The sequence below is a fragment of the Mytilus trossulus genome, chromosome 6, assembly GCF_036588685.1.
Source record: "Mytilus trossulus isolate FHL-02 chromosome 6, PNRI_Mtr1.1.1.hap1, whole genome shotgun sequence".
NCBI classification, from domain to species: Eukaryota; Metazoa; Mollusca; class Bivalvia; order Mytilida; family Mytilidae; genus Mytilus; species Mytilus trossulus.
The window spans coordinates 38609832-38625113 of record NC_086378.1 but is presented as its reverse complement, the minus strand read 5'-3'; the positions used below and the strand labels follow the sequence as shown (position 1 = coordinate 38625113).

General features: G+C 33.6%; 1 protein-coding gene across 1 annotated transcript; it reads left to right on the top strand.

Annotated features, from left to right (window-relative positions):
* The first annotated feature begins 9626 nt into the window (after positions 1-9626).
* On the top strand, positions 9627-15282 carry LOC134722701 (uncharacterized). Its single transcript, XM_063586323.1, has 3 exons — positions 9627-10854; positions 12870-12980; positions 14303-15282. Exons 1-3 carry the CDS (start codon positions 9630-9632, stop codon positions 14461-14463), a joined length of 1497 nt encoding a protein of 498 aa, XP_063442393.1. The 5' UTR covers positions 9627-9629; the 3' UTR covers positions 14464-15282.

Sequence of the window (15282 nt, the reverse complement as noted above, 5' to 3'; positions counted from 1 at the left end):
AAAAATTGTTAACTTGTGGACAGGATGTTGTGCCACAAACATTCGGTGTCAATATTTCTTTAGTACACCATATCCGGATTTCGACAATAAATGTCTCTTCAGTGATGTTAGGGATCGAAACGGTATTTGGAAGGCCATATAAAAAGCACCCTCATTTTTAGAGAAAGTACCCTCATTTTTAGATTAACTCTTGAATTTTAAGAGTCAATATATAGGATGAACGGATCATATAAACCGGAGGGAAAATATGATACATGCCCAAACAAAAAATATAAACGAGTCTAAATTGAAAACTACGTTCAAACCTATGACTGCGTTGGATAAAAACCGCAATTTTTATACGTGTGCATGTCAAACAAATTTCGTTGTAGAAGGGTCTAAAAACAGCACAAACAACATTTTCCAAAAGATCAAAAGAGTGAAAAAGTATATTTAAACAAAACGCATTTGACTAACAGGTCGAACAACTGATGTTCTTTAACCCTGCTGACTGCCATTGGCGATTGCCAAATAAAATTGATCACAGGTTGTAACAAAATGGATCTTATTATAAATTTAGCCACAAACATTCGGTGTCAATATTTCTTTAGTACACCATATCCGGATTTCGACAATAAATGTCTCTTCAGTGATGTTAGGGATCGAAACGGTATTTGGAAGGCCATATAAAAAGCACCCTCATTTTTAGAGAAAGTACCCTCATTTTTAGATTAACTCTTGAATTTTAAGAGTCAATATATAGGATGAACGGATCATATATATTTTCTGTGACTGTATCTTACATTAATTTGTAGGATCCTTTACTATAGATAATTTAGCTGATCTGTAACAATAACATCTTCATGCCTTATATATCATGTACTGTAGTACGCCGCTAGATTAAAACTGACGTGGAAAGGTAACATATGGCCACCGAAAGCTCTTTTTTTGAGAGCCCAGGTGGTCGTGTAGTCTAGCGGGACGGCTGCAGTGCAGGCGATTTGGTGTCACGATATCACAGTAGCATGGGTTCGAATCCCGGCGAGGGAAGAACCAAAAATTTGCGAAAGCAAATTTACAGATCTAACATTGTTGGGTTGATGTTTAGACGAGTTGTATATATATATATATATATATATGATCTGGTGGATAGTACGTACCCTCAGATAATGATATATATATATGAGCTGGTGGATAGTACGTACCCTCAGATAATGATATATATATATGAGCTGTTGGATAGTACGTACCCTCAGATAATGAAGTCCATAAGCAGCGCACACACATTTCAAGAATAAGCTTCATCGGATATATTTGACACCAACAGAATGCATGGGAATTTCATGAAGCATCAACTGTCCAATTACTCAAACTTGAGAGGTTTTTATTTGAATAATTACTGATTAAGAATTTTCTTTTGATCTATCTGTTTTGATTAATAAACTAACTGTGAAACGTAATAGTTATACCACAGTTGTTTATAAAACTACATATTACACTCTTGGCGATAAATAATAAGTCGGTAATGTTTTATTTTTCCTCGTTAATTTGATTTGCGATCTAATCACAATTGGTAGTGGGCAATAGTTTTATTTTTTACTTGTTATGATGTTGCTTTAATTCTACCAAAGAGAAATGATTCTTCGTTCGATGTATCAGTGTTGGTATCTTTGCAAAAGAGTGGTTGGTTTACACTGTTTAAGTACTCTCATCTCATTGAAAGAGTAAAAAACAACTACTAACAAATAAAAAACGGTATGTTTTGTATTTTGTAAATTGAAATGTTTTAATATGATTGAGATAAATACCTTCTTCTTTACGGTATTCCTCTTTGTAATCGCATAAGAACGTCAAATCTAGCTTCAGAGTTTCAGAAAGTTTCTACCGCTTAGTCATGTTAGTATTGAAATTAGTTGTCATGGATTTGCTTCTTTGAAAAGAAAAAAAATCTTTTAATCTTAATAATGAAATATTAATTGTGTTTTAATTTTAAGTAAGTTGTCGATGCAAAGATTACAAGTCATAATTCTTCCGAATAAAATTTGATACGATATATATAACGCAGTCAATTAGATACAGGAAATTAACGACAATGAAATGAGATAGATCTACGGGATAAATACGGTAATGAAAAATGAGATATGGGATATAAAACGCAGTGAAATTAGATACGGAACATCAACTACAATGAATGAGATACGAAATATTTACGGTGATGAAAAATGAGATACGAGATATATACGTGAATTAAAAGAGATACCTGATATATACGACAATGAATGAAATACGGAATATTTACGACAATGAAATGAGATACGGGATGTTTACAGCAATGAAATGAGATACGGAATATTTACGACAATGAAACGAGGTACGAAATATTTACGGTGATGAAAAATGAGATACGAGATATATACGTCAATGAAAAGAGATACCTGATATATACGACGATGAATGAGATGCGGAACATTTACGACAATGAAATGAGATACGGGATGTTTACAGCAATGAAATGAGATACGGGATATAAACGGTGATGAAAAATGAGATACGAGATCTATAAAACAATGAAATGAGATACCGGATATATACGACAATGAATGAGATACGGAATATTTACGACAATGAAATGAGATACGGGATGATACGGTGATGAAAAATGAGATACGGGATATATACGACAATGAAATGAAATACGGGATGTATAACGGCAATGAAATGACTCGAGATACGATATATGTACGACAAAGCAGTGAAAGTATATATTTGGGAATAATGCAATAAATGGGATATATGTATGACAATAAAATGAGATACGGAATGAACATGACAATGATATAGGTACGAAGCAATACAATCTAACCAGAAATATAAGCTCAACAAGACATATTGGTCTTAAGATTGAGCTTCAAATGTTTCTGTATATGTGACATATACAGAAACATTTGAAGCTCATTTTTTTTGTGGGGGAAAACTATATCAGATGTTGTTTTGGCAAGACCTATTTATTCAGTGCCAGAATTTAACGTTTCAGTTCCTCCATTGTTTTCTGAATGCATAAATGCTTTAATACCATCCCTTTTTTTCTCTCGTTATTTTAAGAAGTATTTTTATGTATGCATCTGCATTTCTGTGCCCTAGGCGCTAAATTTCAACAAGTTACAATTTTGAAGTGATTTTCTTTGTATTCTTAAAGGGGCACTAGCTACGATACATATGAAAAACCTAATATTTTTTTTTTGGCTCAATCAGTAATGAAATACAAAAGGTGAAATAATAAATCCTTTTTAGAAGCCAATAATAAAGGTTAAATTTTGTCAAAATAAGCAAAAAAACATTGATTATGACTTATTCACTTGCAAGTGAATCATTCGACCTCATTGAATCCGTATCCAAGTGAACTTTAATTTAACCCCTTAGCTTAAGATGGATAACATGTGTGAATTGTATGTGTAAAGTTATTTAAAGGAACAGAATTTCAACATTGAAAGTGGAACAAATGTAAATCAGTTGATTGACTGATTCGATCCACAAATAACATTCTAATACATGTAAAACGATGATAAACATTTATTTTTTTAATCTGTAATATGAAATTAAATATACCTAGAATAATTCAACAGCACCTGTTGGCTTAATTTTATATCACATCGCTTATATGGGGCGGTTTTTTTGTTGTTCTTCGGTAGTCACAGTGAGCCAGAAGAGGTCCATTTCTATTTTTTTGCATTGGGAAGATCTTCTGGCTCTCTTCCATCGCTTCTTTTTAAACAGGTGGTTTAGACGAGAGAGACACAAAACAAACAGGCCGTACGGTAACCTATAGTTGTTAATGTCTGTGTCATTTTGGTCTTTTGTGGATAGTTGTCTCATTGGCAATCATACCACATCTTGTTTTTTTATATGGATTCGTTTAGTCTAAATGACATTAATGCATGGATTTATGAATGAAGATATATTAGAATGTGAGGTGTGTTATAAACATTTTTATGGTATGTCAACCTTGGTAGGACATATCTGTAGGATGATAAGCTGGGTGAATATAAGAAATACACGGACAATATCAGTTAAGGGACCAATTAAAAATTTTATGGAAGGAATTTTGATTCATTGGTGTTTAACGCTACTTTCAACACGCATGATTTGGCTAGGAGTCAGTTTAAGTAAAAAGATGAGGAATGAAGAAGGAAAGAGGGCTTTATTATTCATTTTAATTTGTCGCTTACCATGCCTATTTCTTAGCTCTTACCAGGCAACCATATTCATAAACGAAATCCTCCTGTCTCCATGTCGCCAAATAAATAAATGTCAGATGGTTTTCTCTTATTAAACACAAGTTTAAATTGATGCTAATTATTAATGTACAGTGACAAGTATTGCATGCATGTTCCTGAAAACACCAGATAAAAAGTTGGGTATATAATAATATAATAAAGGGCTGCGCTTCAGCGCATGATACGCCCGTTGCTCTTTTAACTTGTCTTTTATGCTTTAAATAAATGTATATGATCAACTAGAAATAGTGTAAGCCCTGTCAAATACCCCCCCCCCCAAATAATAAATAAAAATGCACAAAAAAAATGGCACTATTAAGGTCAATAGATATAAACAATTTATCAAAGTTGCATAAAATTTTGTGAAAGTGTTAGTTATTGTCCCAAAATTGGAAAATCCCCCTTTTTTAAGCATAAAAATTCATAACACGGAAATGTAAAATCTGAAATTTATAAAAATTGAAAGGGAGCTTGCATCAATAGATATAAGCAATTCGCCAAAGTTTCATGGACATTGGTGAAAACCTTTTTGAGTTATTGTCCGAAGTGTTGAAAATTCCCCTTTTTTTATGAATAAAGCCCATAAATCCAAAACTTAAAATGTGAAATTAAAAAAAACCGAAAGGGAGCTTACGTCAATAGATATAAACAATTCACTCAAGTTTCATGGAAATTGGTGAAAGTGTTTTTGAATTATTGTCCTAAGAGTGGACGACGGACCCCCTTTTTTATGAATAAAGCCGCATAAATCCAAAACTTAAAATCTGAAATTAAAAAAAAACGAAAGGGAGCTTACGTCAATAAATATTAACAATTCACTTAAGTTTCATAGAAATTGGTGAACGTGTTTTTTAGTTAATGTCCGAAGTGTGGACGACGGACAGACAGACGGACGGACAACGGTATACCATAATACGTCCCGTCTAAAAGACGGGCGTACAAAAACGAAGCGATGTTCTATAATTGCTAATGAGGCAACTATTCTGATATGAAGCGGATGTAAGCAATTATATGCAATCTGAAGGCCTTCAAAAATGACAAAATCCGATACTGTAAAGCCGTTTATAAAGCTAGATGTACCTAAACGGTAGGCCATGAAAAGTTTGAAACAATTCAAACGATAAAACTACCGGCCTATATACAAAACAAAACAATTCGAAAAATATCAAAAATGAGTTGAGACATGAACCAACGACAACAACTAAACTACAGGCTCCTGACTTGGGACATGTTCATAAGATATGGCAGGGGTATATATAAAAATGAAGATGTCCCACAGTGGTATGATTGCCAATGAGACAACTCTTCACAAAAGACCAAATGATACAGAAATGAACAGCCATAGGTCACCATACGGCTTTTAACAATTAGCTAAGCCCATACCACATAGTAGCTATAAAAGGCCCAGAAATCACAAATGAACTAACTGCCTTATTAATGAACAAAAAAAGTGAACATAAAACAAATGAGTTACACACCAACAAACGACAACCACTGACTTACATGCTCCTGACTTGAGACAGGCACATACATACAGAATGTGGCGAGATTAAACATGTTAGCAGGATCCCAGCAATCCCCTTACCTCGGACAGTGATGTAACAGTACTTGATATACTTGGATGTCCTTTCTGATCAGTCATATTTACCAGACAAACATTCACATATTCTTGTGCAGTTTAAGATAATTCTTTAAGATCAAATAGTGTGGGGTTAAGCGTAATTTGTTTAGCAAAACTGAGTTAAAGGGAATCATTAACAAAATTTTAACGAACAGAGCACCATATGACTTTTACAATATTAAAAAAAACGTAGAATATCTCCAGAAGAGGTATAGATTATTTTTTTAAACTCTTCACCAGAAGACATTCTGAAGATGTACAGAAGAGACCAATAAAACACGCCCCATGGTCATCGGATGACTATAGAGGTCAACTCGATAAATAATTAGATGGCGTCTAGACTCAAATACACACGAAACGAAGCTTCATATGTTCATGCCTGTGCCTCGTTTATTGTTTTATTTAGATTTTCAATAGTTTGGATATATGTTTTACATTGTTATAAATCAAATATGAGAATTTGATTAGAATCGGTAAACATGAATCCGGACGTTGTACGGATAAAACGAAGGTTGAACGAATGAGAAACGGACTTCTACCGGATAAAACGGATGATGAACGGATCTGAAACGGATAAATGCCAATAATAAATTTTGCGTCAGAAACGCCAATTATTGATATGTCAGATTTCTTAAGGTTCATGAATTCTTATTATTCATAATCGACCTTAGAGTACGGGCGATTCTTCACAATCATCAGCTCTTATCCAGATCAGACACTGACCTTTTGCGATATTTTGAAGAATAAACCAAAACCAGTTACAACTAAACATTTTGAATATTTATGCGATGTACATGTGTTATTATTGTCGCCTTAAATTTTTCCGTATATATTGTTCATCCGTTTTGTCCGGTACGCTTCCGTTAGGTGTCCGTTGTATGCGGAATTTGTTCGTTGGATGTACGTTCGACATCCGTTCTGTCCGGTACGTTTCCATTTCTCGTACGTTGCATATCCGGTGTGGGTCCGTTAGGCAACCGTTACTCGTCCGTTTTATTCGATCAGTACATCAACGGACTCCCGACGAATAACAGTTTTGTCAACGGACAACTTTTATTGTCATCCGTTAGGAATCCGTTCGTGCTATCCGGTAAGGTGTGACCAAGGCCTAACGCTGTTTTTTTTGTTTTTGATTTATCTTTGTTAATTCCCTAGACAGCTCCTTCGTTTGCTATAAACCTGTCAAACTCTTTGATTATTACACAACTAAAGAAAGCAGCTCTCTTTTCTTCACTTGTTGTTTCTTCACGTTATTTCCTTGTCTGCATTGTTGTCTTATCTGAGTCAATCGTCTTGGTTTGTCGATCGAAAAATGTTTCTGCTTCACAGATATATTCAAAACCATATACATTACAACGAGAATAGCAATGCTATAATTTTAATACTCTAACTTAGGGTTTAAAAAGCCAATGCAAACGTACTAGTATTCATTTAATCATGATTTGATATTTTATATTTATTTATCTGATGTAATATCATGTTAATGTGGGGGAAGACATCATTATACTTGTATTGATTTTCCTGATTTAACAAAAACTTGAAAACTTGACAAGGTACTTCAAAGTCGGCTAATTCAAACTTTGAATTACTGCTAATTTCTGTATTTATATGTATGTGTTCACTATAATCGTCAAAAATTGAGAAAAAATTAAAGCTTCCCTAAACCCATTGGTAAACTTTCTAAAGTTGGATTGACTGTTATTTGTCTTTCCGTCGATTTTCTTTTTTTTCCATCACATTGTCTGTTTCTCCTATGAGTTTAAAGATAAAGATTGTTAACTGTGTCCACAATTAAGTGTGACATGGGCGGACGGAAGATCCCTTTCCACTAATCGCTCCACAAATATGTTGCGAATGATAATAATAAAATGTAGATTATATAAAAAAAAATCGAGTTAACTAATACTTGTAGGCATTGTAGTCATTCAAGAAAGACTCGCATACATCTAAATAATTGTAAAAAAAAACCGGATTCGGATGTAAATAATTGCAATTTCTTTTTACCTAAATTTTTACCAAGGCTTGGTTTTACGCGATCCAACGTGAAATTAATAGATAAAATCTTATAAATATCTAATTGCTCAATATACGCATTTCCTTTTCAAAATAGTACAATACCGTGACATCGAATATGTATATGTAATTTTATTACTGAAATATTTTTACATCGTGATGACCTTGAGGTCATTTCGATGTATTGCTGTCGCCTGAATTTTCATTATGCATACATTATGCAAATAAGTTTTGGGGTTTCAACCGATCTATAAAAATTATAGATCCGCAGTCATTACAAGTGAAAAAGTGCATTTTTTATACCTGCGGTAATTTCTGTTCTCCGTTCCTATGATGTTTCTACAAAATATGGAATCATTTCAGTTGTTGATTTAGAACTGAAAATTTGACTGAAGTATCTCTTATTAAATACGGGTTTATATGTTTAATTGGTGTGTAAGAAAGAGGTCGGGTGCTCTTGTTCATTCATAAAATTATCGTTCATTTATGAAGTTATCGTAAAATCGAAATCACTACACATATACGTATAATGTTATATGACTACCTATAATCTAAAAATTGTGGTCTCACTAATTAGCAACAAGAAGAATAAATTTAGCGACAAGAAGACTATTTAGCGACAAAAAAATTCTCGTTTCGCACGAGGATGTCATCATGACACTCAAATGAACAGTTATGTGTGGGACTTAAGTTTTAAGAAATGATGTCTATGAAAATATTTTAGTAAGCTGAAATACGTATTTATGTTTTTACATGTTCATGTCTTGTAAGATATTTTATTATTTCCCCGTTTTTCAACATTAGCGTCGTCTGGAAAGGTGAAATGTTTTAACTGAATGGTTAATTTAAATTAATTATGAAAATTGTTAAAATTAAATCAATAAAGGAAATTATTGCCCAGTTACAAACACTTTCAGGGGATAATCCATGATGATTTTCATTTAGTTATATGTTTCAGCACATGATCAACCCCAACTTTAGCCTGGTAAACTTGTTGTCTCCTTGTGAAATATAAAACATATTAAAAATGATTTCCTGCTTAAGTCTTGTATTGATATAAAGTTAAACCCTTCTTGCTTTTCACTAGACAACACCCCTGTCCTGTCAGGTTTTATTCTTATATATAAGAATGAAAAATAAAAGTCCCCAACATTAACATGGCAGCAATTGCTTTTACAGCCTTAAATGCTTTGAATTTTTTTTTTACAGAAGAGTGTCCACCATGCACTTGCACTGCACCATAATGATAGTGGAATAGAATGATCATATACAAATAGATGAAAATTATATATACATGCAACCGTATTTTAATATAATATATAACAACAAACCAGTGTATTCTCTGTGACTATTATTATATTTGTATGATAGTCCAAGGTATGCTGATTTCTTGCACTACAATATAATAGTTATTACGGTGAGGTTGAATTTCCTTTATTACATTTATTCATCATTTAAGCACGAACTTGTATAAGAAAAAATTTCTCTGTTAAGTAACCCCAGCTTCAGGTATAGAGATGTGATATGTTTCTGTGACATGTGAATTTGGCCATCAACAGAAAATGATTACCTGCGGTCATCCGATGTTCAGTACTTCAGTACTTTGACTATCTTTGATACGAACCTTCCATTTCACCTGTACACTTTAGTAGGTGTCATTTGTTTATGTCGAGAGTTATTGAAAAGGTCTGTTTAAATATTTAGTACCATTCATGATACCATTGTGCAATACAACTTGCAACATGGTCGTTCGGATAGCAAAGAGGAATACAACATTAGCTCAGTATGGAAGTTTATTTGTTCGTTTTATGTCTACAAGACGTGGCGACTTTCATCTTGATACTTTGTCCCAGAGAAGGGTTCCAGGATTCAAATTATGGATGGCAAAAGAGGTGACACCTAATTTGTATGTTGCTGGAGGATTAACAGACACGCAAATTAAATATGCACATGATGAAGGATTTAAAGGAGTTATATCCTTGTTTCATGAAAATAGCCCTGGTCAGTTTGGAGGTGAAAAACTTGCTTCAATGTCAGAAGCCAAATATGTTGCAAAGATTGCTGGAATTCAGTTTGATGCGATTCTTAAAGAGAACAAGGACTGGGCTTGTGTTAAAGCCGTGGAGAAACTAACAAACTCTATTAATAAGATGGAGAAACCAATTTTGCTTTATTCCAGCAAACCACAAGCTGTAGCTTTTACAACCTTATTGCATACAGCTTACATGTCAAAACTGGACTCCAAATACGAACCAAGAGTTGATAGTGAGAAATTCTATAAAATGAGTGCTTTAATGGGAATGAATTTTACAGAAGACAGATTTAAATCGGTTGTTGCAAAAATAACAGGTGAATCAATTGTAAGCAATCCTCCAAAATGTGATGCATATCAGAATTGGTTAGGATATTGGCTTGGTCATCCTGTCTATAAGAATTGGTTCACTGCCGGGCAGATACGAAGGGGTCATTTAAAGGAACTGGAAGCCGCTGGCTTCAAATCAGTTATCAACATGCGGGCTGGTAAAACCTTTAACAACAATCCTTCGCAAGAGACCGTAAATCTGATCAACATACCGGTAAATCTCAATACATATGACGAGAACTACACCCCAGTTAGACAAAAACCGTCGGAATTGGAGAAGGTTGTATTAGATCCAGCTTTGGACAGAAAACATATATCTCCTACATCAAATGTAAATTATGAAACCGAGAACCCCGAGGAGTATGGAGACGAAATTGGTTATAATGAAGAACTTGAAAGCGAGCATTTTAAGGGATCATCTTTGAAGTATTATCATTTACCTTTAGGTAAGTTATTCAATTTTTATACGACCGCATCTCCTACATCAAATGTAAATTATGAAACCGAGAACCCCGAGGAGTATGGAGACGAAATTGGTTATAATGAAGAACTTGAAAGCGAGCATTTTAAGGGATCATCTTTGAAATATTATCATTTACCTTTAGGTAAGTTATTCAATTTTTAAACGACCGCGCAAAAATATTTTTGGTATCGTATAATGGTATGATGTCGTCGTCGTCTGTGTCGTTTGTGTCGTCGTCTGCGTCGTCCAAAGACACATTGGTTTCCGGACAACAACTTTAGTTTACATGAAAGGATCTCTTTGAAATTTAATACGCAGGTTCAATACCATAAAAGGAAGGTTGGGATTGATTTTGGGATGATGGTCTTAACCGTTTAGGAATTAAAGATGTTTGTATGTAAATATACATGTAAATATACAAAAAAAAAATCAAAATTTTTACAAGGTTCAAAAATAAATCTTTAATTCCACAGTATTGCGCAATATATTTGTAAGATCTTCACTTTTTTTGTATCATGTAAAAAATTTGATAACAATCCAAATTCAGACAGTATCAAGTTGAATATTGTGTCCAAATTTGGTCCAACTGTTCAGGGTTCAACCTCTGTGGTCGTATCAGGCTGCGCTCAGCGTAGAATTTCATTAATTTCCGTTACCTCTTAAAAAAAGTTCATTGGGGAAAATGTTAGAAAACGAAAAGAGATATGGACGTTGAAGTGTGATTCAAATAAGACACAGTTCAGGGGCGGATCTAGGATTTTCAGTTAGGGAGGGCGCAAAATTTAATTTTTGGAGCTATTTTTAGGTAAAATTATTGAAATATTCTTCTTAAGGGGTGAAATGTAGATAGCTCGAACTATTGTGTGTTAAAATAAGCGAGGAATTCAAGTTTAAAGCTGAAACAGCCTTAATCCACACCTGACAACAATCTACAGATAGACGGGCGGACAGAGTGAGACGAGACAGATCACAATTGCTCACCTAACCAATATATTTTTCAAACGAAAAGTTCTACTTTTACCAGCAATTTTTAATTGTCCTTTCATACTATCTGTTTTCTACTTTTTTGATTTTCGGAGGTCGTGCCAGACTTCACTGTGTTCGCCACAAACAACTAAAATCAGAATGAGATGCATTTACGCAGATATTTTAATTTACTTGGGATCCCAAGCATACGGTAATATGGTACAGAATTCGGCTAACTAATTAGGTTGCAAGGGAGAAATAAATATAAACACAGAGATACAAATTAATAAACTAACCTTTCGCTTAAAACAGTATTTCTATCTTTCATTACGGATATCATAAAAGAATTTCACCTGCCGACTGTTTTCTGGACCGTGTCATGATGAAATTGTGAAAGTGATTTAGGGATGTTTTGGAACTTCGATTAATCAAACAAATTGATTATAAAAACCGAAAACACAATGTTTTTACTTAAACAGCTAAAAACCTATTATATCTGTCATCAAACGCAGCTCCGCGTTTGACACATTCCTTTCAAATTATTGATAGAACTTTGATAAAGCGTAGGTCAGTTGATTAGTAATCACGTTGATTCTGTGAAACTGACTGTTTTATTTATACTTAGTTAAAATAAGATTGAATGGTCTCTTCTGATACTTGAAAAATGTTGAAGTCAACCCATGCTTTGCAAATTTTAGGGGGGCGCACGCCCGCCACGCCCCCGCCTAAATCCGCCCCTGCAGTTGAAATAAAAGATTAAGCGAGGGCTCTTGCAACAACCCTATAGGTCCACAGGCACTTGTCTCAAAAAAAAATTCCTATATATACCTTGTCTCAAAAAAAAATTCCTATATATACCTTAATATAACATGTTATATTAAGGTATATATAGGAAATTTTTTTTGAGACAAGTGCCTGTGTATAGGTCTCGTAAAAACCAGTTAAACTGCTGCTCTCTTAATTCACAAATGTGTGATTTCTAATCACAGTTACAAATTTCTACTTTCTACACAATATATCATAGTTGGAAATTTTCCTCATACAATATTTTTATAACTACTAAATAAATCAATAAAATAAATGTATGACCTATATCCTTTGATATAACGTAAATATATGTGCATCACGAACCACAAACTAGACGGTTTTATCATTATATTAGCATATTTAAAGCGTGAAGTTGTATTGCAGATATTAGTTCCACCTTCAGTACAGATGTATTTAAACAGTACAAGGACAAGCTGTTAAAGATAGGAAACGACGGGCCAGTTTTGTTTCACTGTACTATTGGACAAAGAACTGGTAAATTTAACTTGTGTCAAGAAAGTTCATTCTAATTCATTCAGATTGATGACCGGAGATAATACGGTCCTATATAGTAGTCAAGGTCGAAGTTGTAATGGCGTTCTCTAAAACTCCAAATAACAATAGCCAGTAATATAGTTTTATTGGATTTTTTTCCCTAGCCTGTCGTGATGGTACTTGTCACTGCACCGAGAGAAATAAAATGATCCAGATTTTTTGGGGAAAGGGGTCTGGGATTTCTAATGGAGCTACATTTATGGTTATGCATAGACTGTTTACATGTTGCACCCCAAGGTAGCATATAGTGTGTCGCTCCTTTTCAATATCCTGGATCCGGCATCTGAATTAACTGTAATAAAAATCATCTTTAGTGGCCAACATTTGGTTTGATCCTAATGAAGAGTTGTAAAGGAATTTGTAAATGGTGTTCTAGATTAGAAAAGGGGCTGGCGGAATTCATTATAACATGTGAAATTGTACATATTTTGCAAATACATGTTTGCAAATACATGTTTGTTGTGCAGATTGTATACAATGCACTTACAAATGGGAAATGTAGTATATCGTGTTCATCGTACAATATCGTGTTCATGCATTCTAGAAGAGAGGCGAAGGCGGAGAATGCTAAAGAGACATTCAAACTCTCAAGTCGAAAATAAAGTAACCACGCCATTACCAAAAAGAAAAAGACAAAAAGACAACAGTACACAAAGCACAATATTAAAAGACAACAGTACACAAAGCACAATATTAAAAGACAACAGTACACAAAGCACAATATTAAAAGACAACAGTACACAAAGCACAATATTGACAACCAAATGATGAGCAACACAAATCTACAAATGCGTTAGTTTACGATCTTACGAAAATATACTGATAAATTAAACAAACTACGAAACAAAACAATGGATGGTATTTTCCAGACATAGTAAGGTGTCTACTCTCCATGTAATGAAAGATGCCGCCCAGTCAACACATGTTTTAACACTATTAAAAAAAAATGAAATGACTCTCTGATGACGTATTTTCTTGCAGTGGACAAAGACACATAATACAATGTACAGACACAGTTGATTTATAACATGAAACCGTATTACATTGTATAATTATAACAAAACTTGGCCGAATTCAGTTCTATGTTTGATATGTGTATATCATCCTTCTTCTTTTTTTTTTTTGGGGGGGGGGTATATTTTTTTTGTAATAGGTAGAAATCTCACCAGAGCTTCTGTTTATATGTTTTATACTATGCAGCATAAGGTTTAAGTTTTTTTATATCTATACATCTTCGTAATATCCGAACTTGTATATTTCAGCTTTTATGGGTGTCCTAGCAGCGGCAGTACAGTACAATAAAGATTTACAATGGGCTTTGAAGCGCATACATGAGCTCGGATTTACTGTCAACGAAACAACTTTTAGTGACGTATACAAGATGTACAATGATGTGCTTGGTCCGATACAGGATCCACGATAATGAACATTAATACGATACTTTTTATAAAATTAGGCTAAGTCAATCCAAGGCTGGGCATATTTATATATACTTTTTTTTCACAAATTTATGCTAATTTATGCAATATTATCTTTCATCAGATGTTTGTATGTAAATATACATGTTTCTTAATACTAGTAGTCGAAATAGTATGATGACCAGATATAAACTTCATATATTATAGAACCATTATAGTCTTTAAAATATTTGCTCTTAAGAAAACGAATATATGACAAGCAGTTCTAGTCAAAAACTATACTACTTGACGGAGATTTTAACAAAAATAGTACACACAGAGATATATACTTCAAACATAAAAAGTCTCTGACGGAATATTTCAAATTGGGTATTTTCACTCAAGGTATTTTCTCTTTGGAAAACATTTTCTTCCTGCATTTTGATGGACAGAATGTTAATTTTTCTTACCATCAAATCACAGAATGATTTGGACACAGTTATTGTTTCATTTTTATAGATCAGAATATTCATTTAAAAAACACTGCATTCCCCCATCTCATTGCCCTTGAATATCAATTAGTCGTCCCATTCGTATACATTGTTCTGTTGTTTCAACAGATTATAATAATGCACTGGTTAAGTATTGGAACAATCTAATTGAAATATAGATCTCTATTTGAATTAGATAGAGTATTGGAAAAAAGTAAAGGAGTAGGTCCAGTAAGACCCCTATTTGGCCCCAAAATATAGCAGTTTTACAAAGTTGTTAAAATGTAAACATTTGGTTATTTATTACACAGTAGAATACTTCTGCTACATAAATATGGGCTGTTTTTGACATAA

Excerpts from the sequence above, each read along its gene's own strand:
- LOC134722701 (XM_063586323.1), top strand. The coding sequence starts at position 9,630 with ATGGTCGTTCGGATAGCAAAGAGGAATACAACATTAGCTCAGTATGGA. Across the intron at positions 10,855-12,869 it reads ATATTATCATTTACCTTTAG|ATATTAGTTCCACCTTCAGT; the intron begins GTAAGTTATTCA and ends GTTGTATTGCAG. Across the intron at positions 12,981-14,302 it reads TACTATTGGACAAAGAACTG|CTTTTATGGGTGTCCTAGCA; the intron begins GTAAATTTAACT and ends TGTATATTTCAG.